The 23,533-nt window shown below is 36.9% G+C and overlaps 1 protein-coding gene across 2 annotated transcripts in view; it reads right to left on the bottom strand.

The window, feature by feature from the left end:
- LOC145241295 (voltage-gated delayed rectifier potassium channel KCNH8-like) overlaps positions 1-23,533 on the bottom strand; it is a 504,754-nt gene that overhangs the window by 196,028 nt on the left and 285,193 nt on the right. For both annotated transcript variants that reach the window (XM_080104041.1, XM_080104042.1), the window contains exon 3: positions 3,671-3,805. In XM_080104041.1, coding sequence (XP_079960167.1) covers positions 3,671-3,805 — 135 coding nt within the window. The remainder of the gene's footprint in view (positions 1-3,670; positions 3,806-23,533) is intronic.

The following is a 23,533-nucleotide window of genomic DNA, read 5'->3' as shown; positions in this document are numbered from 1 at the left end:
CTCCCCCCACACCCCACACCACCTTACCTCCTACCCCAAGAATCCCCCCAAATCCAATAAGTAACACATACCCACAATCACCACCAACTCTAAACACCACATAACCTCATCCCACATAACCACCCAATAATCGGCATCAATTTCCCTCCCCCTAGCCCACCCCTCTGCCCAACCCCAACACACTCTACTTGCTTGCATATAACTATGTGGATTTACACCTGCACAGGTAGGTGCACACGGAAATGTACAACCAACCGATGCCTCATGTGCATAGGCGCACACCTTAGAGCGTGACACCTCAATATAGCCTTCCGCCTAAACTAATAGAAAACAAAAAAACCCAACTTAGAACAATAACTACAGCACTCAATCTCCATATAAACCACCCCAAACTCTTCCCCAAAATCTATAAACATGGCTACCTAGGACCACTATCCCGGGTACGTGGGCGCTTATTAATGCGTATGTAGGTATATGTGGATGACACCCGTGCCCACACTTACGGCATATCACGCTATATACCCGTATGTATATGCGTGCACACATATCTGTGCTTGAGGGAGTGTGGGCATGCATCTTTGCAGATGTGTATAACGAGAGCATATGTGTGTGCATATGTGTGTGCGTGTATGCATGTATATCTGTGTACATGCATGCGTGTGGGAGTGTGCATCTGTAGGTTATATTTGTATGTGATGGAGTACGCCGGCACGCCCATGTGCACCCACATCTAACCAAAAAAAAACCCCACTAATGAAAATAAAAAATTATGTATAGAACCCTGAGAATGAGTTTATGCTCATATCTATGTATAATCATATCTATGTAGAATCATATCTACATCGAACGAAAGTATTGCGCCTATGTACCCCCAAATGAACTTAGATTTAAATCTATCCAGACGAATATGTCTATACCAATAACTGTCTGTATAACTGGGTGTGTATGTGTATGTATGCACGCACGTGTACATCCACGTGGGCGTCCGTATGTACACGGGGTACCAATGTATAAGTGCACGTACCTTTGTATGCGTGTGTGGATGTGAAAGTGTATGTGCCGCTGCCTGCCGTCCACATACGTGTGTGAGAGTGTGCAGCTGTATGTATATATGTCGATGTATGTGTTCACGAGTATTGATATCTGTATGTGTGCATGCGCTTGCATGTATGCGTGGGGTGCAAGTAAGCCTGAATCAATATGCGCATATGAGCCCTTATAATCGCCTCCTTGGGGGCAGGGGCGTCGATGTATGTATGTATCTGTATATGAGCGCATCCATGACAATGCACGCGTACCCAATTTTAGCACCTTAAAGAAAATTTGACGTAAGCGAGAGCAACGTGGGTGTCTACGCATGCAGGCGCACGTGTGTGCATGTATTTGCCCGGCAGGGCGGGGATGTATGTGTACATGTGACCGTTTATTTTAAGTATATATGTGTGTACGTGCGCATGTGTGTACCCATGCCCGCGACCGCTAACTAACCCCCTCCAAACAATTAACAACAAAATACAAACTAAAAATAAATAAACCGAATCATACACCCCCCCCCGCCTCCAAACATAAGCGAACACCCAACAGGTCAAAACATACTTACCAAGAAATCATCTCACCAAGGAGACGCAAAAAACTTTAACACTAAGACTCGAATTTTAAAGTAACCCCCTCCTCCCACCCCACATATTCCCCTTTCTCTCCATGTATCCCTATGCCCTCAGCCACACCAAAAATAAACTTCCCAGACCCTCCCCCACAAGTTCCTTAAACCCCAAAACTAAACCATTATCGACATACCAAGCGCCCCCCCACCTTCCGCCTTGTTCCCTTCCTCTATCTCTTCCGCCCTCCTCGCACCCCCCCGACCTCATTCACTCTCTCATCCCAAAATAGCGAACATTTCTGTAAAAGTCTGAGGATGCTACAGACGGCCAAAAAAAAAAAAAAAATGGCCAAGTAGCTGAAACAATAATGTAACTTAACAGAAAGATACAGTAATAAAAAATAAAACGCATATTTGCTCTACAACGGTATTGAGCACTTTCTTCAGTTTTTATTAATTACCATTTCCACTATATATATATATATATATATATATATGAGAGAGAGAGAGAGAGAGAGAGAGAGAGAGAGAGAGAGAGAGAGAGAGAGAGAGAGGGTGTTAGAGATGGCGAACTTTAAACTGATGATTGTATTTTCTTTAATTGCAGATTTTATAACTATCAGTTATTTTGAGTTCAGCTTGGTTTGGCAATTCATTGAGTTTCACAGAATGTTTCGCGCCGCGTTTCATTCTCGTGAAGATTCGCTACGATCAACGGGGGTTCTCTTAAAACAATGTTTGTTTGTTTTTTTTCATGAAGAAAAAAAAGCTTTTACTTTATAAGCATTCATTTTCAAAATGGACGAAGCTGACTTATCGTCTAATCTTCTTCAGGCATCGTATCGTGACATAACTTTCGCTTGCCTTTCAAAAAATAATTCTATTTTTAGACGTTGAAGAAGGTTAAAAGGAGAAAGAAATGCCTTGCAATTTTGTAGCCACTCCCCCCCCCACCCCCTTTTTCTTCCACAGTTATTTTGCTTTGTATTTGCTTCTCTTTCATTTTTTTTTTTTTTTTGAAAGATTAATTTCTCATGACCTACATTTTCGTGTTCAAGCTTTTCGGGCCCCGACACGCAGTAAAGCAGATCACGTTTCCCGTTTGTCATTAAAACTAACAAATTGAGATTTTTTTATTTTTTTATTTTTTATTTTTTTTTATTACATTTTCACCCCAAACAAGGCAAATTGCCACTTTGGTGTAGGGGGCTACTATCAGGGGCAACAACTACTGGGGTACTATGTAGGGATTTGGGCAGCAAGGTGTCGGTTCACGTTACACTTGAACTTCTGCACGTCAGTACTGTTGGGGAAGCAGGGACCTGGAATGGAATTCCAGAGTCTTGCGGTTCTGGGGAAGAAACTATTGGAGTAAAAAGATCTTTTACATCTATTTGTGCTCGTGAAAATGGCCATCATTTGTCAGACATAATATTTCGCTTCTAAATATTCCATAATGGCATAGTTTAGCAAATGATTTTATGTAAATTATAAAATTTTTGTTAAAAATATTCGCAGAGTTTTGTTTTCCTTAAAAGCATCCTATTCCCGTGACTCACCCTGCATAAGACAGGGGAGTATTCGAAACGAATGTTTCTGTTTAGAGAACAATTGAACCATGATACTTGACTTTTGCATTTTAGACTTTAAGCACAATGTAGACCATAATGTACTGTGGACTAAGTTATTAAGAGGCGGCATGTGAAGCTTCTTCCCGGTACTCTGCGAGGTAAGGGTGGGGTGGGGGTCCTAACTAGAGCAAACAATCAAATTGATTAAAAAATGGACGATTTCACCGATTTTTATGACAATAAAAGTGTGGGAAGGTGGAATATTTGTTGATCCTTATTCAATCCTGGACACCGTCGAGTCTCCCTGTTAGTATATATATATATATATATATATATATATACATGATTATAACTTACAACTTTTAATTACAAAACCCATACATTGACCTATTTCTAATATATAAATATATTTATGTGTGTTAGTCTGTGTTAGTTGTGTGTGTATGTGTGTGCGTCTTAGTGTACATGTTTGTTAGTGTGTGTATGTGTATGTTACCTTGATTTTCTTGCGTCTCAACATCCACGCTCGATTCTTTCCTCACGAATTTATGATAAGTAATCAAGAAGAGGACGACCTCTTGATTTTCGTTCAAGATCGGCATGATCTCCACCCCACACCAAAACGGATCACCTGCAAAAGAAAGGAAGAAAGCAAATTCTTAAGCAATAAATAAACAGGTTCGTAAAAAAAAGCAAACAGTGGACTGTAGTGTTAGCAAAAAAAATCACCAAAAAAAAATAAGAGAAACAATGGACTGTAGTGTTAGCAAAAAAAATCAGCCAAAAAAAAAAAATAACAGCAAACAGTGGACTGTAGTGTTAGCAAAAAAAATCACCAAAAAAAGATAACAGCAAACACTGGACTGTAGTGTTAGCAATAAAAATCACCAAAAAAAAAAATTACAGCAAACAGTGGACTGTAGTGTTAGCAAAAAAAAAATCACCAAAAAAAAATAACAGCAAACAGTTGACTGTAGTATTAGCAAAAAAAAATCACAAAAAAAAAAAAATAACAGCAAACAGTGGACTGTAGTGTTAGCAAAAAAAAATCACCAAAAAAAAATAACAGCGAACAGTGGACTGCAGTGTTAGCAAAAAAAAAATCACCAAAAAAAAAAAAAATAACAGCAAACAGTGGACTGTAGTGTTAGCAAAAAAAAATCACCAAAAAAAAAATTACAGCAAACTGTGGACTGTAGTGTTAGCAAAAAAAAATCACCAAAAAAAAAAAAATAACAGCAAACAGTGGACTGTAGTATTAGCAAAAAAAAATCACTAAATAAAAAAAATTACAGCAAACAGTGGACTGTAGTGTTAGCAAAAAAAAATCACTAAATAAAAAAAATTACAGCAAACTGTGGACTGTAGTGTTAGAAAAAAAAATCATTAAAAAAAAAATAACAGCAAACAGTGGACTGTAGTGTTAGCAAAAAAATCACCAAAAAAAAATAATAACTGACTATGAAGAAAGTAACTCAATTCCAAAAACTTACATGACATTAATGAAATATCCTTAATAAGACATCAGATGAAGCCACCTTTTACGAGGGGCCTTCAATAAGTTTCCAGACTTTTTTATACAAGCATTTAAAATTGTTGTAGACTCTTGAAAATTCAGTATGTTATTACTATACATCTTATAAGATGACTGACCAATTTTTATGATTTCAGGTTCAAATGAACAGCTAGAGCAAGAATTGGAATACATCCTACTAAAGCTTCATTGTCACAGCTGGTGAATTTCAAAAATGCAATCAAGACTTGAGAACACTTTAGACGAAGAGTATGCAATAAAATTCTGTTTTAAACTTGGAAAAAATGCCACGAAAATATATGGAATGCTTCAGACTGCTTTTGGACCATCTTGCATGAATCGAGCATCAGTTTTTGAGTGGCATAAGAGATTCAAGAAAGGCAGGGAATCTGTGAGGAATGATGAAAGGTGTGGGAGAAGTAAGGAAATCAAGACACCAGAGTTGATTGGCCAAATAAAGAATTTCATGGATAAGGATATGGTGTCGTGGCACAGAATAATTACTGCTGTGCAGCAAAGAAGTTATAATTGGCAAATAGCTTTCATATTTTTATAATCGGATTTCCTTTTACTAAGGGATCACCACTTATCATGGTCCAAGGGCCACCCGAGGATAAGGGCGAATGAGTTTCGAGTAGACTGTGATGATCAGTAATGGTGAAATTTGGGTAGGTTTTGAAAATACTCATGCATTATTACGTGATATGGATACTTGAATATCAGAAAGAGAAGAAAAACAAGATATAATAAATCGTTTGTTTAAATTGTTAGATATTTTAAAATTTTTCAATAATAATAAACATGTTAGTTATTCATTTAAATATTTATTCCTTATGATAGGTGTGCCGCTAACATTTAAAGACCTCAATATTAAGTTGCCATGTAAAAAGGTTGGACATACGAAACAACAGAATTAGTGGAAAAGCAATATATTTTCAAGCTAAAGGACAGACAAGTTGACGTATCTAGAAATCAAACTGGACGTATCTAGAAATACTACTTTTAAGCTGAATGAAATAATATTTCAAGTTTAAATGTGACAACTCAGCGAAAACAATATATTAAATGTCAGTGTGACCGACAGACGGAAAGTGCCCCTAACGCAAAACCTTAACTGAGATACGTCCATTTGATGTGTAACTTGAAAAATGAAGATATTCTTCATCACTTTAGCATGACAGATCGACGGACAGACTGACATGGAGAATCTGTTATAGATATGCTTGCATGCCTCTAAAAAGCTACCAAATAGAAATAAATATAGGGTTATTATCGATGAATATTGACAAAGAAACCCAACGCACAAATGTTGCTTCGGTGATTTAATGGATGCCATTATGCTTGAATTACGAGCTCTAGGAACATTGTCATTTTGGACTAACTACTCAGACCAGAGAGAATCCTATAGCTTTACAAAGCCACAATCTGCTCATGCATGGAGAATTGTTGCCAAATCTGGGCTAAGGCAGTGTCCTCCTAAAATTTCCAATCTAATAGGTCCTGCACTATCGGTCAGAATCCAACTCTTGTTCCATCGTTGCAATGTCACATCAATGTGCCTGTTTTACAAATACTTTAATGTGTTGTGTGTCAGTAACGTGGTTAACGCAGTACTAATTTGAAATCAACTTACTCGGTAAGTTCCATTGACAAAGCGTGCATCTGCGTTGCTAGAAATGAGATTGGTGTGTTTTGAGTGTTTGGCAGGTTAACGGAGGTTACAACCCTCACACATACACCTGATATAAATAGAAACACACATAGGATACTTGGAGAGACAGTCGATTGGAGTCGAAGCTTGATAGTCAGTTAGACTTGATCAGAGGTAAAGTCAGTTTCGAGACCAGGAGGATCAGACAAACATGTGTCGACGAAAATGCAAGAAAGCTTAAGTCAGTAGCGTGAGTGAGGAGTTCCCAGTTAACTTGTAGACGAATAAAGAGATCCTTGCTAGAAAATCAACATCGTGTTTTTGTCTTGAATGCTTCTTTACAGATCATCAACCTGTGACGGGAAGAACCGCACCACAGAAGACAAAGGATAATAAAAAAGGTATATCACACGTATATATGCACATACACTCGCATACACGCACAGAGTTAAGAACTACTAAGAATACACAGCAAGTAGATACACAACTTAAGGGTCTTTAAAGGAGCTCGACTGCATGTATACACACCAGACTCTATAAATGTATATGAACCGTATATATAAGAATTGTATATAAAGAAATTGGAACAGATGTACGCAAGCGAGCCTGAAGAAATATACACAAGACGATCACATAGAGGCGATTAGAACATCCACGTTAGAGCAAGACGTACCTATAAGAAGGAACAGCATAACAAATGCTCGGATAAACTGGTAGCCCTTGTGCCACCATGACTTACATATTTTCGACCGCAAAATCTCACCCCTTTACAGTTGAGGTTCCTAGATTCTGAAAAGCTTTTTACTCTAATGATTTCTTGCCTCGTACTGCTAGACTTTGGAATCCCCTCCTCGTTTCCTGCTTCCTTGACTGTGCTAGCCTGCAATGGTTTAAACATAATGTGAACAGAAATATCGCTGTTCAATTCTCTCTCAGTCCCCTGTTAGACACGATCTCAAATAGTAGTTCCTTCAAGTGACATTATGTCTTGTTTGAAAATGAATAAAAAAAGTCATGTTAGTTAAGCAAAATCATGTAAGGCGGGTAGCTGTTGATTCAGCGAAGGCCAAAGGAAACAACCCCTATAGAAAAGTGTAACCCCACAGCCAGGTTAGTGTCGCTGCCTCTGGAGACTACTGTGGTCGAGCTGGTTCCAGACGTACTAGTTCTACCATTCCTCTGGAGTACACCAGCAAGATGAGAAAGGGGGATATTGATGCTTGGGCAACTCAACTTCTTTGTATCAATACCCAGGCTTGCGCCCTGGAGAGACAACTTCAGCTACACATCGTAGAACCAATTAGAGGAATGACAGTTATAAGCCCAAAGCTATATTGGCATACAGCTAGGCACCAGGGGTCATTCCTGCCGATGGGTGGGAAGAGTTATTCAACCCCATCGGACAGCTACCGCCCTCCTAAAGCTGAGCAACTCTCAACAAGTAAGGTGTTGTTCTTCCACTGGCCACCTGACTCATGATGCATGGGGCATAAGGATCTCTTTCAAGCTTGAGTGTTGGAAGGTCTGCACAATGCTGACCGGCTTAACAAACGATTTCGACTCCATTTCTGACATCGCTGTCATCAATAAAGAACTACTATGCCTACAGATAGACATTGCTGCCCTGCCGGAAACTTATATCGCAGATTCAGGGAGCCTCAGAGAGCCAGACTACATACACCTTTTTTGCAAAGGGTAAAAGAAGTTGAAACAGTGTTGGCTTCACAGTCAAAAACTCTCTCCTCAAAAAAGTCCACTACGCATATGATGTCATCATATATTAACACCACCTATTATCACATATTATGGACCTATCACTCAAATATGTGTCTATTCTCCAACTATGTCAGCAACCGATGATACCAAGGATGCATTCTACAGCGAACTTCATGCTTACATTCATAATTTCAAGAATCATGAAATCCTGATTGCTATGAGTGATTTTTTTTTTTTTTACGCAGTGATCACCACTTATCAAGGCCCGGAAACCACTTAGGGATAAGGGTTATTGCAAGTACATTACGTTAATGTGGAGATTTGATGAAGTGTTTACTTAAGGGGGCGGTTCATTAGGAATTTGTTTACATTGGACTTGAAGACATCCAAGTTTTAGTCAGGTGGGAAGCAGGCAGACGGAACAGAGTTCCACAGGCGTGCAGTTCTAGAAAGAAGCTTTGTTCATGGAATCTGCGTTTTGATTTAGGCACAGATATAGAGTGGGGGAAATTTTTCACAGTGGATTCAGCTAGACGGGTGTTTTTCGTGAAAGATTGGCGAGGGGGGACCAGAGATTGGAGTTCAGACGAGCACCTGCCATGGAAATAACGATAAAACAAGGATAGGCTCGCAACGTCTCTTCTTATTTCAATGCTCGAGTTGGGAATGACAACAACACATGGCCTAGGACACTTCGGAATGACAACAACACATGGCCTAGGACACTTCGGAATGACAACAACACATGGCCTAGGACACTTCGGAATGACAACAACACATGGCCTAGGACACTTCGGAATGACAACAACACATGGCCTAGGACACTTCGGAATGACAACAACACATGGCCTAGGACACTTCAGAATGACAACAACACATGGCCTAGGACACTTCGGAATAGGCAAGAGCAATGAAAATGGACAAAGATTACTTGAATTCTGCTCAATGCACGACCTCTGTGTAACCAACAATTTCTTCTCTACAAAACCCCATCATAGAGTATCATAGAGACACCCAAGATGAAAAATCGATCTGATTCTCACCAGGAGAAAGTTCACAACTTCACAGTCACCAGAACTTATCACAGTGCTGACTGTGACACCGATCACTTTCTCAGAGTCAAACAACAAAGAAATTCTTCCACACTAAACAAGCTGGAAAACCAAAAGTCGATGTAACCAAGACCAAACACTAAGACAGGGTCAGACAGTTTGAAGCCAACTTCACAACCGATTCTATCCACTCAGGCAGCTCGGCTACGGAAATGTGGGAAAATCTGAAGAAGGCTGCATACTCTGCTGTAATCTCAGCTTATGGGAGGGAAAAGATTGGACAAAACATTTACTGATACGATGTGAACTCTGAGAACCTAGATCCTTTCATTGAGTCCAAGAGGATGGCTATTCACGAATACAAGGATAACCCAAGTAAAGACTCTCTATTGGCTTTTCGAACATCTGGCAATGAGGTAAAGTCAACAGTATGCGAGTTTGTAAATAAGTATTGGAACAGACTATGCAACTCCACCCAACAAACTCCACCCAAACTTCAAATACTGGAAACACTAAGGCAATGTATGACAGCATTTAGAAAGCACTCAGTCCACGCGCTGTAAAAACTGTTGCTCTTGAAGTCCAAGACAGGAGAAATGTTTACACATTCAAACAACTTGACAGATCAGTCGAACACTACTTTGAGTTCTATTGAACAAAAAACAAAACGCCCTCAATAGCATCTCATACTATGCACAATTACACTACCCACCACCGGATGATGTTTCTAAGGCGACTGAAAAACTTCCAACAGGGAAGGCTCCAGGTACTGATTCCATCTCAGGTGAGTGATCAAAAGTGGCAAATTTTCTCTCCGCAATCCATTATATCAACCTTTGTTGTATTGTTGGGGAGAAGACGCTGTTCCCCAGGACATGAGAAATGCAAACATAGTCACCCTATACAAAGAATAAAGGCGATCATAGCGACTGCAAATAATTATAAAGCTATCTCGCTAATCAGTATCGGCGGTAAACTATTCGCCTGCATCATTCTGACAAGACTGCAAGTTCTTGCTGAGAGAATATACCCTGAATCACAGTGTGGCTTTCGCACCCAACCTTCTACTAGTGACATGATCTTCTCACTACATCAACTCCAGGAGAAGTGTAGAGAACAAAACAGGCCTTCATTTACCTTAGTAAGGCATTCAACCGAATCAATAGAGACGGACTGTGATGCTGCCTCTCATTCGCTGCCCTCCCAAACTCCTGAGCCTTATAGAGTCATTTCATGGAGGTATAATGAGCACCATGCAATTCGATGAAGACACCTTTGCTGAGAGTGGTGCAAAAAAGCGGCGTCAAACATGAACGTATACTTGCCCCTACATTTTTTGACATTCTCCTGAGAAATGTTTCCAATTCGTCAGAAGATGGAGTTTACCTCTGCTCCAGATCAGATGACCACCTCTTCAACATCAACTGCTTTCGGCCCAGGACCAAAGTCCAACAAGTTACCATCAGAGACTGTTTGCTGATGATGCGGTAGTAGCATCTCACATTGAAGAAGGATTTCAAAAACTCATGGACAGGTTTTGCAAAGAATTCAACCTCACCATCAGAAGAAACGAACCAAGAAACCTCATCATCTCTCATCATCACTATGAATGGGCATTGCTTAGATGTAGTCCATCAATTCCAATATCTCAGATCTACAGTCTCGGACATCTACACAGCTATGCGGATTACCCAATATATAACTTGGACCTTATTACCCAACTACTGTAAAGAACGCCTACCATGGATTTTTACCAAGCAATCTGGATCTACAATTTTCATATCCTTTTCTTCAAATCCTCTTGCTACAGAACTTCTGATAAATTAATTATGTTGACTTTGACTTTCCATGTCTCACTGACTTTAGCAAATAGGGTACATACCTTTATAAATATTTGCTAATATTTTCTCTCCTCTGATGAGACATCGAGACCTATAGGTTAAGGGGATTAATATTCTAAAGTATTCTTTGTCTTGCTTAGAATAATAAAAATTCTTTGATATGAAACTCAACCACTTCATTTCAATAAGGGTTTTTTGAAATTCATTGAATCACAATTGAATTTAATTTATCTGCTCTATCATGCATATCGAGCAATTCTTATTTAGATGGGATAACTTACATAATATTATCGCCAGTAATATTTTGTAAACCTTATAATCACAGGTTTCCATACCAACTGATTGTTAAAAAAAACTATTCTGAAGTATATATATATATATATATATATATATATATATATATATATATATATATATATATATATATATATATATATATATATAAATATACGAGCAAACAGTTAATAAAACATGTTAAAAAAACACTTTGAAATGAGTTAAAAACATATTTAATCTGAAAAGGAAATACTAGATAAGTGGATAGTCCTTAATCCGCGGAGTTTCGAAGAAATACTTTCCTTCTCATCAGAGGGTAGGAATTAGCAAAATGCGGGATCGGATTTTGCATGCAAAAGTATTTGATGAAACAACGAGTAAGTCAAAGATCTTACTTGAAAACAAAAAAGTGAAGCAGAGGGAATATGGTGAAGAAAAAGGCGATTACACATGAATGGATAGTCTGGTGGAAGATAAATAATCCAGTGACGGTAAAATCCAAATATATAACTTCCAGAAAGTTAATTGAATTTACATTTGCACAAGTAAAATCCAAAAATCCCGTAATTGGAAGAAGATGGTCCATAATAATCGAAATGGAAAATTCACAAAAATGTGTACAAGGAAAAAAGGAAAAAAAAATCCAATAATATTAATAAAAGAAAAACAAGGTATGCTTTTCACTCTACTGCCGAGACATAAATATAAATAAGAAAGATCAAGGAAGAAAAACACATATATATATATATATATACGTGTGTGTGTGTGTGTGTTGAAGTACAAGTCGTACAGCAACAGCACTCACATTTGTCTAACCTAAAAGTAACATAAAAATGAGAAGCGAGAATGACACACCCAGTTGCTGAAAAAATACACATTTTCAGCAAACATTTAAAAAAAAATCACAAAACAAACTCCACCTGGCATAGGTTTCCAAATTTCTAGGAATCGAACCAATGAAATAAGTACATATTTGTGTTGTTGAAATATAGTAGTCAGGCATATAGGTAGAAAGATTTTATTGCCTTTGGTAACAGTTATTTGTTGACTAAATTTATAAACAGTAGGTCACTGCGAATAATAAATGCTAATAATAATACAATAATGATAATGGTAGTTCGAATAAATCAAATTAGAATACTAAAAGAACGGCCATGACAAAGTGGATTATTTCTATATGTCCGATTGCACCATGTTGAAAATGTAACTATAATGCAGTTAAAAATTTTGACGAATTATTAAAATATAATAAAACGCTTTAAAAATACATAAATTAGGTAGATAGGTAAAAAGATTTCATTGCATTTGGTAACAGTTATTTGTTGATTAAGCAATTGTCTGCCATGTTTGGTCAATACTCATTCGCAATTCAGTGAATTTAATAGAAAAACTTGCATGCAAAACTGCTAAATATTTTTGGGCATATATGGTAAAATAGTCCCAAAAATGGAGTGCTTTTATTAGCCCTAAAAGAACCCCTGGGGCACACCCAAGGGTCATCACGAAGTATAGACAAACAAATTTATATAGAAATCAGTTAGTTACAAGTTTTCAAAAGGTTCTATAAAAATCCAAGACATTTTTTTTTAATAAGCAAAAAAGTGTCAATTTAAGCCATTTTAACCCGAAAGGCACCCCTAGGGTGCAATCAGAGTTTTCCCGGAAAATCCGTTCTGTTACTTTTTTTTTCTCATATCATGTTTAATGTTTGTACAAAATTTGAAAAAATTCCCAGGCGTAGTTATTGAGAAAAGTGCAGACAGACGAACATAGTAGTCAGTGCTTAACTGTTTAACCAGTTGGACTATGAACAAATAAATTGAAAAAAAAAACCCTACTAAAATCCAGTTTATATATATATATATATATATATATATATATATATATATATATATATATATATATATATATATATATATATATATGTATATGTATATATGTATATATATATGTATATATGTATATATATACATATATATATGTATATATATATGTATATATATATGTATATATATGTATATATGTATGTATATATATATGTATGTATATATATGTATATATATATGTATATATGCATATATATATGTATATATATGTATATATATATGCATATATATATGTATATATATATACATATATATATATGTATATTGTTTTGACAAGCTTCTGGGTTTGACCTTTACTCCTGATCTGAAATGGAACACGTACATCAAGTCTGTTGCCAAGGTCGCTGGAAAGATGGTGGGATCCTTCTACCGCTCCAGAAGATATCTCACTACTGATGTAATTCTCTATCTATATAAAAGCCAAGTACGTCCAAGGATGGAATACTGTTGCCATATCTGAGCAGGAGCTGCTAAAAACAGCCTATCCTGCCTTGACAGAGTACAAAATAGACTTCGTGGTTTAGTGGGGGATGCCCTTTTCTCTACCCTGCAACCTCTCTCCCACAGAAGAGACGTTGCGAGCCTATCCTTGTTTTATCGTTATTTCCATGGCAGGTGCTCATCTGAACTCCAATCTCTGGTCCCCCCTCGCCAATCTTTCATGAAAAACACCCGTCTAGCTGAATCCACTGTGAAAAATTTCCCCCACTCTTTATCTGTGCCTAAATCAAAACGCGGATTCCATGAACAAAGCTTCTTTCTTAGAACTGCAGGCCTATGGAACTCTGTTCCGTCTGCCTGCTTCCCACCGGACTACAACTTGGATGTCTTCAAGTCCAATGTTAACAAATTCCTAATGAACCGCCCCCTTAAGTAAACACTTCATCAAATCTCCACACTAACGTAATGTACTTGCAATAACCCTTATCCCTGAGTGGCTTCCGGGCCTTGATAAGTGGTGATCACTGTGTAAAAAAAAAAATATATATATATGTATATATATATGTATATATATATATATATATATATATATATATATATATATATATATATATATATATGTATATATATATATCTATATATATAAAAATGTAAATGTTGGTTCGTTCGGAATTAATTGTCTAAAAAACCACTGGACGGATGGCTTCCACGTTTTGGTATATGTTTACTATATCCATGTGTGTTTTTATATATTTCTTTTTAATTATAACATTATACTTAATTTTTCTATGATAAATAGGTGTTTTTCTTTGTACTGAGAGGCTATCTTTTTATTTAGGGACAATTATTTATTACCGCTTCCTGTCACGTGACCAGTGTTACAATTTAGCGGTTTTCCTGCTATATCTGGAGATTTCGTTTACAATCTAGCGGGAAATTCTAGAAAATCTGGAGGTATTTGGCACCCACACACCCGCATTAGATTATTAAAAAATAAAGAAAAGCGCTTGAAAATATTCAATGTAAGTAAAAAAAGTAGCATTTATTGCCTTTGGTAACAATTATTTATTAATTATTTGTTTTGTTTTTCACCTTTTTTTCGACTAACCATTCTTAAATCTCACTATAAAATCGATTTTTCCAAGTACATTTTAGGTGGGGTGGGGGGGATTCCAACCTCCGAAGTTTGAGTTTGTATTACTGTAAACATAGATTCGAAAAAGTTGTCAAAAAACAAATATATAACAAATAAATGTTATCAAAGGCAAGATAAGTTACTTTTCTGCCAAACTGGATATATTTTTCGTGTTTTTATTCAATGTAACATATTTATTCAGCTCGAAAAACATACAGTGTTTACCGATGTATTCGAAAATTCAAGATGGCGTCTCACACCCTCTTTAACACCGTAAGTTTGGAAAAAGGTGTTATAAATAAAAAACTATACAAAATACTATTAAAAACCCGCCGAAAACGGAAAACGGTAATAAACGACTTGTGTTAAAAAAAGAAATAAAAGCAAAGTTGGATTTTTGTTCATTTTCGACGGTGCCGGAAGGCATGGAGCCCGAAGGATGTTTGAACTGTAACAAACACGGTTCGAGCATAACGGTTACGTTACACAAGTAGCTCAATGCTTTGTCTAGAGCGATTTCCACACACAACTCCTAACCTGTTAAACATTACTGAATAAGGTGGAGACGGTATCAAAATTTCACGACCGCAACACGTCGATCTTAGTTATGATAGCCAACTAGAGATCAATATTTAAGGTCACATGTGTTAGCATCTATATCGAAGTATGCTTTGATAAAATGAATAGTTTCAGTAAAGAACAATTGAAAATTTCCAATAGAACCTGGTTGTTTGTTGTTTAGTGAATGGGAGGAAGAAAAAGTTAATCTAAAGTCGACATTTTCTACGGTAACAGACTTAACGCATTAAGCTTCAGAGGACGAAATCCTTACTGACCTTTACCTTTTTTCTATTAAACCTTATGTCCAATACACATCTCTCCTGATAAAACAGTATTAACAAATGCTAATACATCCCCACTCCACAAATGTCAGATAGGCTTTGTTTAATTCACATGCCGTTTCGATAAAGCGTCCTCCATTTTACATGTATGTAGAATCCAACAAAAACGTGTATTAAAGATTATTTGGATTTTTCGAATTTGTGTTCTCATCTTGAGCATTATTTTCACAACGTTTTCGTCGATGAAACTTCCGACCTTCTTCAAACCTGTCGCATAGTGGATGAATTAGTTTTAAAGTTACACTCGTTTGGAGATTAACGACTCAGTAATCAGTGCGGGCGATACTAAAGAATACAATTGTGGATTACTTAAGACTTCTGTCCAGTCATGGCTGACGGAATGAGAGTAAGCTACCTTCGTATATTAAATAAAGGTTCCGTTCGAGATTCCGTGCAGATTCCCGATCTCGACAAAAAGATTCTCGAGTTCAACATCTCTCCTGATAAAACAGTATGAACCAATACTAAAACATCCCCACAAATGTCAAATAGGCTTTGTTTAATTCATGTGTCATTTCGGTAAAGCGTTCACCTTTTACAAGTCTATAAAATCCAAGAAAAATATGTGCGTGCATTATCTTAAAGAAAAAAAAATGTAAAAATAAGAATACCGTAACAAAAAGCTGTTTTTGAATTCAAAGATTTCAAAATTTGACAAGCATGGAAACGAAACATAAGAGTAGAATCAATTAGAATGTTGGGGAGAATTCGTTTATAAGCGAAAGAAAATATATATGTAATAATGTAAACGCGGGTCGATACTACAGAATGCACCTGCCAACACAGTCAAACGCCAATGTTTATGAAGGCGACTGCTGTCTTTATGTTCCACTACTTGATGCTTGCCTTGATGTGAAAGCTGTGCTCATCTTTGTACGCCCTGGACATGTCTCTTATCTCCATAGTGTCCAAGATGAACAAAAAGCTCTTGGTAAAGGCATGGAAGAAAACTCGACCTCACAAACAACTGTGATTGTCAGTGAAGAATCTGATGACGTTGATGATCGCAACGCATTCATGGATTATGTTGGCATCAAAATGACTAAGAAGCAATGTAAGTGCAGTAAAACTTTGTTTTTTTTTTTTAACTTAATAAAACTTTACTATCATTTTTACCAGCACCATTCTCACATTACCATCATTACACCGTTGTTGAAATGAACATGACATGATGCGATAGCTTAGCTGTTACACTTGATTTTTTAAATAAAACCCTTAACGAATATTAGTTACTGAGATACACGGGTTACATGTCGCGAAACTTTGAAAAAGTTTTCTGACTTTTTTCTTTTTTTCTGTAATAGCGCTGAGTGCCGTATGATTCTGGGGCCTCAAATATATGATCTGTTTTTTTTTTTGTTGTTGTTTTTTACTCACGTTCACCCCAAACAAGGCACATTGTCATTTGAACATCTCTACATGCTAAAAAATACAAACTAGCTGATGTGAAGGCTCTGCTCACCTTTGTATTCCCTTCACACGCCTCTTATCTCTGCGGTGTTTTAGATGAATAAAAATCTCTTTGTCAAGACATGGAAGAAAACCCGACCTCACAAAACAACTGTGGTTGTCAGTGAAGAATCTTATGACGCTAATGATCCGGATGATCGTAACGCATTCATGGATTATGTTGGCACCAACATCAGCACAAAATAACTAAAAAGCAATGTAAGTACAGTAAAACATTTTTGTCCTGTTTCTTTAACTTTATTAAATTTTATTAATGTTTACAGGCAATAATAAATTCATTGTCACCGTTCTCACAATAATCATGATTGCATCATTGTTGAAATGAACGTGACATGATTTGATAGCTTAGCTGTTATACTTTATTTTTTAAACCCCAAACGAATATCTCTATTACTTACTGAGGTATATAGGTTACAAAATTGCGAAACTCTGAACCAGTTTCTGATATTTTTTAGATGTATTGCTTAGTGCTGCTTAATTCTGTGAGCTTCATATATATAATTGTCCGTTTGATTTTTCGAATTGAACCTCAATAGCAGCGCTGTTGACAAATCTCTATTTTATTCTACGTAGCCAATTTTTTTAAAATTATTTTTTTTGTATCATGTTCTTTACAATAAAAAATGTACTTTCAGAAAATACTTTATCCGATTAGAAATATTGTCCGAGTAGCGGGCATATTTTGAAACAAATTATCGTTGTAATGGACAGGATGCCATCTTTTTAACTAGCAGCAAATATAGTTATGAGCAGTAAATATTGGTAATGATATCTGCTTTAATTTATAATAGTTAAATAGTTTTTTTTTCATATGGAAAAAGAAGTGAAAATAATTATGAAATGTCTGGATTCTTTGAATTTTTGCTGCTGCATCGACTGACATCACATTTCTTCCGAGGTCGGTGCGTGATAACCTTTCCTTCTATATTTCACCATTTTGCAAGCTTACAAACACATCCGCCTGTACGTGTATAATTCAAACACATCCGCCTGTACGCGATATAATATAATATATAATATATATAATTCTTATATATTTTAATAGAACTAATTACTGGTGATGGGATGATTCCAATATTTTTCTGATACAATTACCGATTCAGATTCCGATTATTTAAAAATCTCTAAATATTCAACTATTAAATGGTTTACCGTAAAAACACACGTTAAATATGCATTTATTTTCTCAAATGTAAAAACACACTTCTGAGTGATCTATATATTGAAGTTTTACTAGAAGTTTAAATCAATAGATATTTATTATTTTATTATTACTACCAGCAGTGGAAGATTTGTTTAAAAACAAAATCAAACAAAAAAAGATAATTAAAGGAATCGTTTTTGGCATCGGAATATAGATTTTTCCGATTTTGATACCCCCCAAAAGTTCCGATTATTTCGAATCCTGATTCCGATTAATCGTCCCAACACTAATTACCAATTCCTCCAACGCTGTTTACAAAAAAATTATATGACGCTTCTATTGCAAAACGAGTAAGTTTTTTTTTTCCATTTGAACAAAATAAAAAAAAAATAAATACTAAGGAACATTTTGTATTCAACACACGTCAGCATGAAATAAGTAGTACGGCATAATCACGTTGACACACCAGTTCTCGTTAGATCACCAAAGTTAAGCAACATTGAGCCTGGTTAGTACCAGATGGGTGACCAACGGGAATTCCAGGCGCTGTATGTAGGGGGATGTCGACACCTCCCTGCAAGAATTGCAAAAATCTAACGTCATTATCTCCCCTAACGCGGATATACATGCGACTGGGGAACGCTTGAGAATTTCATACTCTCATGGTATTTCCTCATTTGAAGTAAGTCGGTTAAACCCAGAGGTTTAGTGTAGCCGTCTTCCTCTCTTCTAGTGACATTCATACACTTATATCTCCCGTGAAAAAAAGAGCTGTTTTTGTAGAAACAGTTCTGCTAGTAGTGTAACTGTCTCTTAGAAGTTCAACTTACTGGTCTTTTTTGGGAGAATAAAATTCACGAACTTTGTATGATCGGCTGTCCCCAATTTTCTTAACAAAAGCCTAACTTTTTTAGCGTCTGTCCATGTACCGCAATCCGAGACAAAAATATCCTTATATCTCCTATAGAAATAAGCAAAAGTGACATTTTCTTATGGTTCATAATTGAAGTTTTCAGTGGCGTTTCACGCAGCCGTTTGCGAGAATGCGTTATGATTCTCGTTTGTTTTCGTTAACTGTGTTGCTTCTAGAATTTTCCTTTGTTCCTTTGGTGATTCTTTGCAGTGATATCGTTTCGATTCTGTCGTCGACAATCTGTTGTGTCGTAACACAATAGTAAAAGAAAAAAAATCAAGTCGAGGTTGGTTTCACAAACGAAGTGTATTAACATCACAGGTACAAAGGTAGGAATACGGGTATAACTGACTACCACTCTGCTAGGCAGTGGAGTATTGTCGCTCCTTCTCACACGGTGTAGACTAGACATTACTCGCACTATATATATAGTGAGAACCGGTGTAATTTCCCTTATGCATAGAAAGGCCGGTATAACACAACCGCACCTGGTACGTATTTTATTTTATCCTCGAATATAAATTCAAATCGTAATGGAATCAAGTGTTAACTCCAGGAGGGGATGACTTTCAAAACTATCGGCGAAAAAAGCGACCCTCCTTCTAGAAAAGTGCCCAGTTGAGGATGAAGGAATTAATGTTTTTAGCCAATTTTTCTATATTTGTCGTCCGAAGGGTCGTACTTCAATACGGTATCAATCCCGTGAAAATCCGTCACCTTTATCGAAATTTTTAGGCATACATACATACATACATACATACATACACACATACATACATACATACATACATACATACATTTAAACAGATAGCTGAGATTTATAATAATAAAAAAAAAATAACAATTAACAAAATACCGAAATGAATTTGTTAATAATTTTATCACGACGGCGACTACGACGAAGTCTTAGTAAAAATATCAACAAAATTACAGTTTCTCGAGTTTTTCAATATTAAACACACTACGTGTAGATGTGTTCTGTTTAAAACCGTCGCATTTGATATATATTTATATATTGGAGAGTTTAGCTCCGAAGTATTTGCGTCGTTTATATTAAGATTTCTCCTAAACTTTTTTTTAAATCAAACAAAAAAAAAAGTTAAGAAAATAAGGAAATGTATTCGTTAATTATTTTCTCTTTTCAACGCGATGTGACGACATTTTATATGTTTTCCGATATTATTCGACAGAAACACTCAGTGGTCGATCTTGTTTTCTGACTTTAAACCTTATCTAAACTGAAACTCTTTAAAAAAAATGACAGTACAATAAAAAAAATTAAACCAGGCTTGCCTCCTCCTTTGAGGCTTGCATTTACGAACATTTGTGGGCTTAGAACTAATGTAGATGATGTTGAAGCATTTCTCCTAACAAACACCCCGGATAGCTTAGCACTAAGTGAGACTAACAAACAGCTCCCATTCCCCTCTAACTACTTTAACATGCCTGGATATCTCCCACTCTGCCGTAAGGACTCTGACAAACATATGCACGGACTTGGAGTCTATATTCGTTACCCCCCCCCTTGACTAGAGAAACGACAATTAAGCTTTATGTGCTTTAGACTTAACATGCAATATAGCATTAGCTACTTTTATTTTCTCTACGCCTCTCCCTCGACACAGGATTGTACCCTGTGATACATTTATTAAAATGTATAATTTATTATTTTATTGATTTTTAGCCGCGAGGAGATATATTTTCACTATATTTTATTTACTGTGTATTCTTTGCGCCAAAAGTTGCATTCTCGTCTGCTCGTTTACATTTTGTAAACAAAACAGAAAAAAAAGGGGAGGAGGAGGCCTGCGAGCAAGAGGAAAAGGAAGAGACAGATACTGTGAACGAAGGGTGGAAGAGGAAAGAGAAAAGAAAGCTGATAGACGAGAAAGAGAGAAGAGAAAAGATAGAGAGAACAAAACCGTATATAGAGATATATAAACTGTATAGAGAAAGAGATAGACCGTTTAGAGAGAGAGAGAGAGAGAGAGAGAGAGAGAGAGAGAGAGAGAGAGAGAGAGAGAGAGAGAGAGGGGACTGAAAAAGTTGTCAACAGTCAGTGGAGCTTCGTGCTTCAAAGCGACAAGATGTAAGTCAGCGAAGGTCGGGGTGGCGAAACCAGCGAAAGGCGACGGCAGCGCGGCAGCGGCGTCGCGGAGATAAATATCAACGACACCAGCCGACGTTGGCGGCGACGGTAAAAATCTGTTTTGATCAGCGGCCAAAGTTAGAATATTGACTGAAGAAAAGAATGAACCCAGTGAAGGAAGAGTCCAAGGAGCAGCGAAATATTTACTATAAATCAAGGGCTTCGATGAGCTTCAGAAACAAATACTTGGAGTAATTAACACGCACGCGCGTAATGAAACATAAATAATCCGAAGGACAAAAATATGAAAAGTAACCTGCGCGCGCGTAATCAAATATAAACAATTTACAGGATATATATATATATATATATATATATATATATATATATATATATATATATATATATATATATATATACAGACAAAAGAAAGGTCAAATTTCAAAGGACATTGAGTGAGTTTTTCAACAAAAACTTTCATTTCTCCGACATCTCTCTCTTACCCTCGAACCTGTATCTAATTGAGCAGACGATTTCTTGTTTTATGTGAAGTTGACTGTTGATATATTTTTATCTCGGTAGAATTTGAATCATTAAATCATTTCATTTAATTAGACATATTTCATTTTCTTTTCTTTTCTTGAATTTTATTTTATTTTTATATAAATGAAAGTTTCTTAATTTTTCGACGATACTTGTCCTCGTTATTTCTCATGTGATTTCGTTGTCCAGTACATTTCATTTTATTGTTGTCTTCGAGACCGTTATCCCATTCCCATAACAACGTATTATCAAGAAACCTAGGAAACTTTATTTTTTTTTATATATATTTCGTTACGTCACCCATCTCTACCGTCTCCACTAGGGCTGGGATACGTCGTAACAACCCTAATAAACAAAGTCTCTGACAGCATAGATACAGCACTTTCCCTCGACACTAGCGCACAAGTGCATGTATTTGGTGACTTCAGTTTCCACCACAGAAACTGGCTTGTTTCTCTACTTACACAGGCGCTACTGGTAGCAAAAAACATAGCTTCTCTATATCTCATTCCCTATCACAGATGGTTATGTTTCCAACCCGTTTCCCAGACCAGCAGATCATCACTTCTAGATCTGTTTCTGACCACAGTCCCCGATAATTGTATAACGAATGCCCACAGCCCACTTGGGATGCTGATCATGCAGTGATAATTGTTGAAATCGCCCTAAACTCTAGACCCAAAACTGAAGAGCCATTGCTAAAAACAATGAGATATTATAAAAAGGCTGACTGGGAAGCCATCAGAGATCTTATCAGAGATGTCCCATGGGGAAATATCTTTTCTCTTCCTGCTAAACAGTGCGCAAATTAGACTACCGAATGGTGCAAAACTGCAATTGAAACACGTTCCCACGCAGAAATGTTATAGCGAGCCCCACTCTCCCCAATGGTTAACTTCTGATTGTAAAGCTGCCATTGCGCAAAGGCAGCATGCGTACCGCAGATATAACCGACATAAGTCCAGTTCAAACAGACAGATGTATATAGAAGCCAGTAATTGTAGGAAAGAAATAGCGACAGCTAAGAGGGAACTTACTGAAACCACCAAGAAACGCATTGAAGCACAGAAATTAGGAACCCGTGATTTCTGGAAAATCTGCAACAGTGTAGTAAATAATGGGCAATCAACAATTCTCCCACTATCCAACAGCCATGAGGTTGTTTGCTCAGCAACCGAGAAGGCTAACATCCACACTGGAACCTGCTACCCCACCTGCCTGACTTTCCTTTGCAGACAGACGCCACACTAAACGATCTGAAAATCACCCCTTCTCAGGTACATGCTATCATAAAAAAAATCTTGACGCTTCAAAAGCATGTGGACCTGATCTCATCCCAGCTGTGCTATTAAAAAAGTGCTCCGCCTAAGTATCTTCAGTTCTCTCCAAACTTTACAACAAATGCCTAAATGAATCTTGCTTTCCTGACTGCTGGAAAACCACTTCTGTGGTACCAGTTTTCAAGAATTTTGGCGAAAGAAATGACCCATTAAATTATCGCCCCATTAACCTCCTCCCACTTTTCGCCAAAATATTTGAGTCCATAATTAACCAAGCTCTAGTTCATCATCTTAAAGATTCTAAACTTCTGACCGACCAACAATATGGATTTAGGCAAGCCCGTTCAACAGCAGATATTCTAACTGAACGTATATACCATTCACTGGACAAAGCTGGGGAGGGTAGAGCGGTAGCTCTAGATATATCTAAGGCTTTTGACAGGGTATGGCATGAGGGTCTTTTCAGGAAAATTAGATCATACTGTA

Source organism: Euprymna scolopes, chromosome 20, assembly GCF_053919585.1.
Source record: "Euprymna scolopes isolate OS-2025 chromosome 20, ASM5391958v1, whole genome shotgun sequence".
Classification (NCBI taxonomy): domain Eukaryota; kingdom Metazoa; phylum Mollusca; class Cephalopoda; order Sepiida; family Sepiolidae; genus Euprymna; species Euprymna scolopes.
The sequence above is the reverse complement of the archived record's forward strand: the minus strand, read 5'-3'. Positions and strand labels throughout refer to the sequence as shown.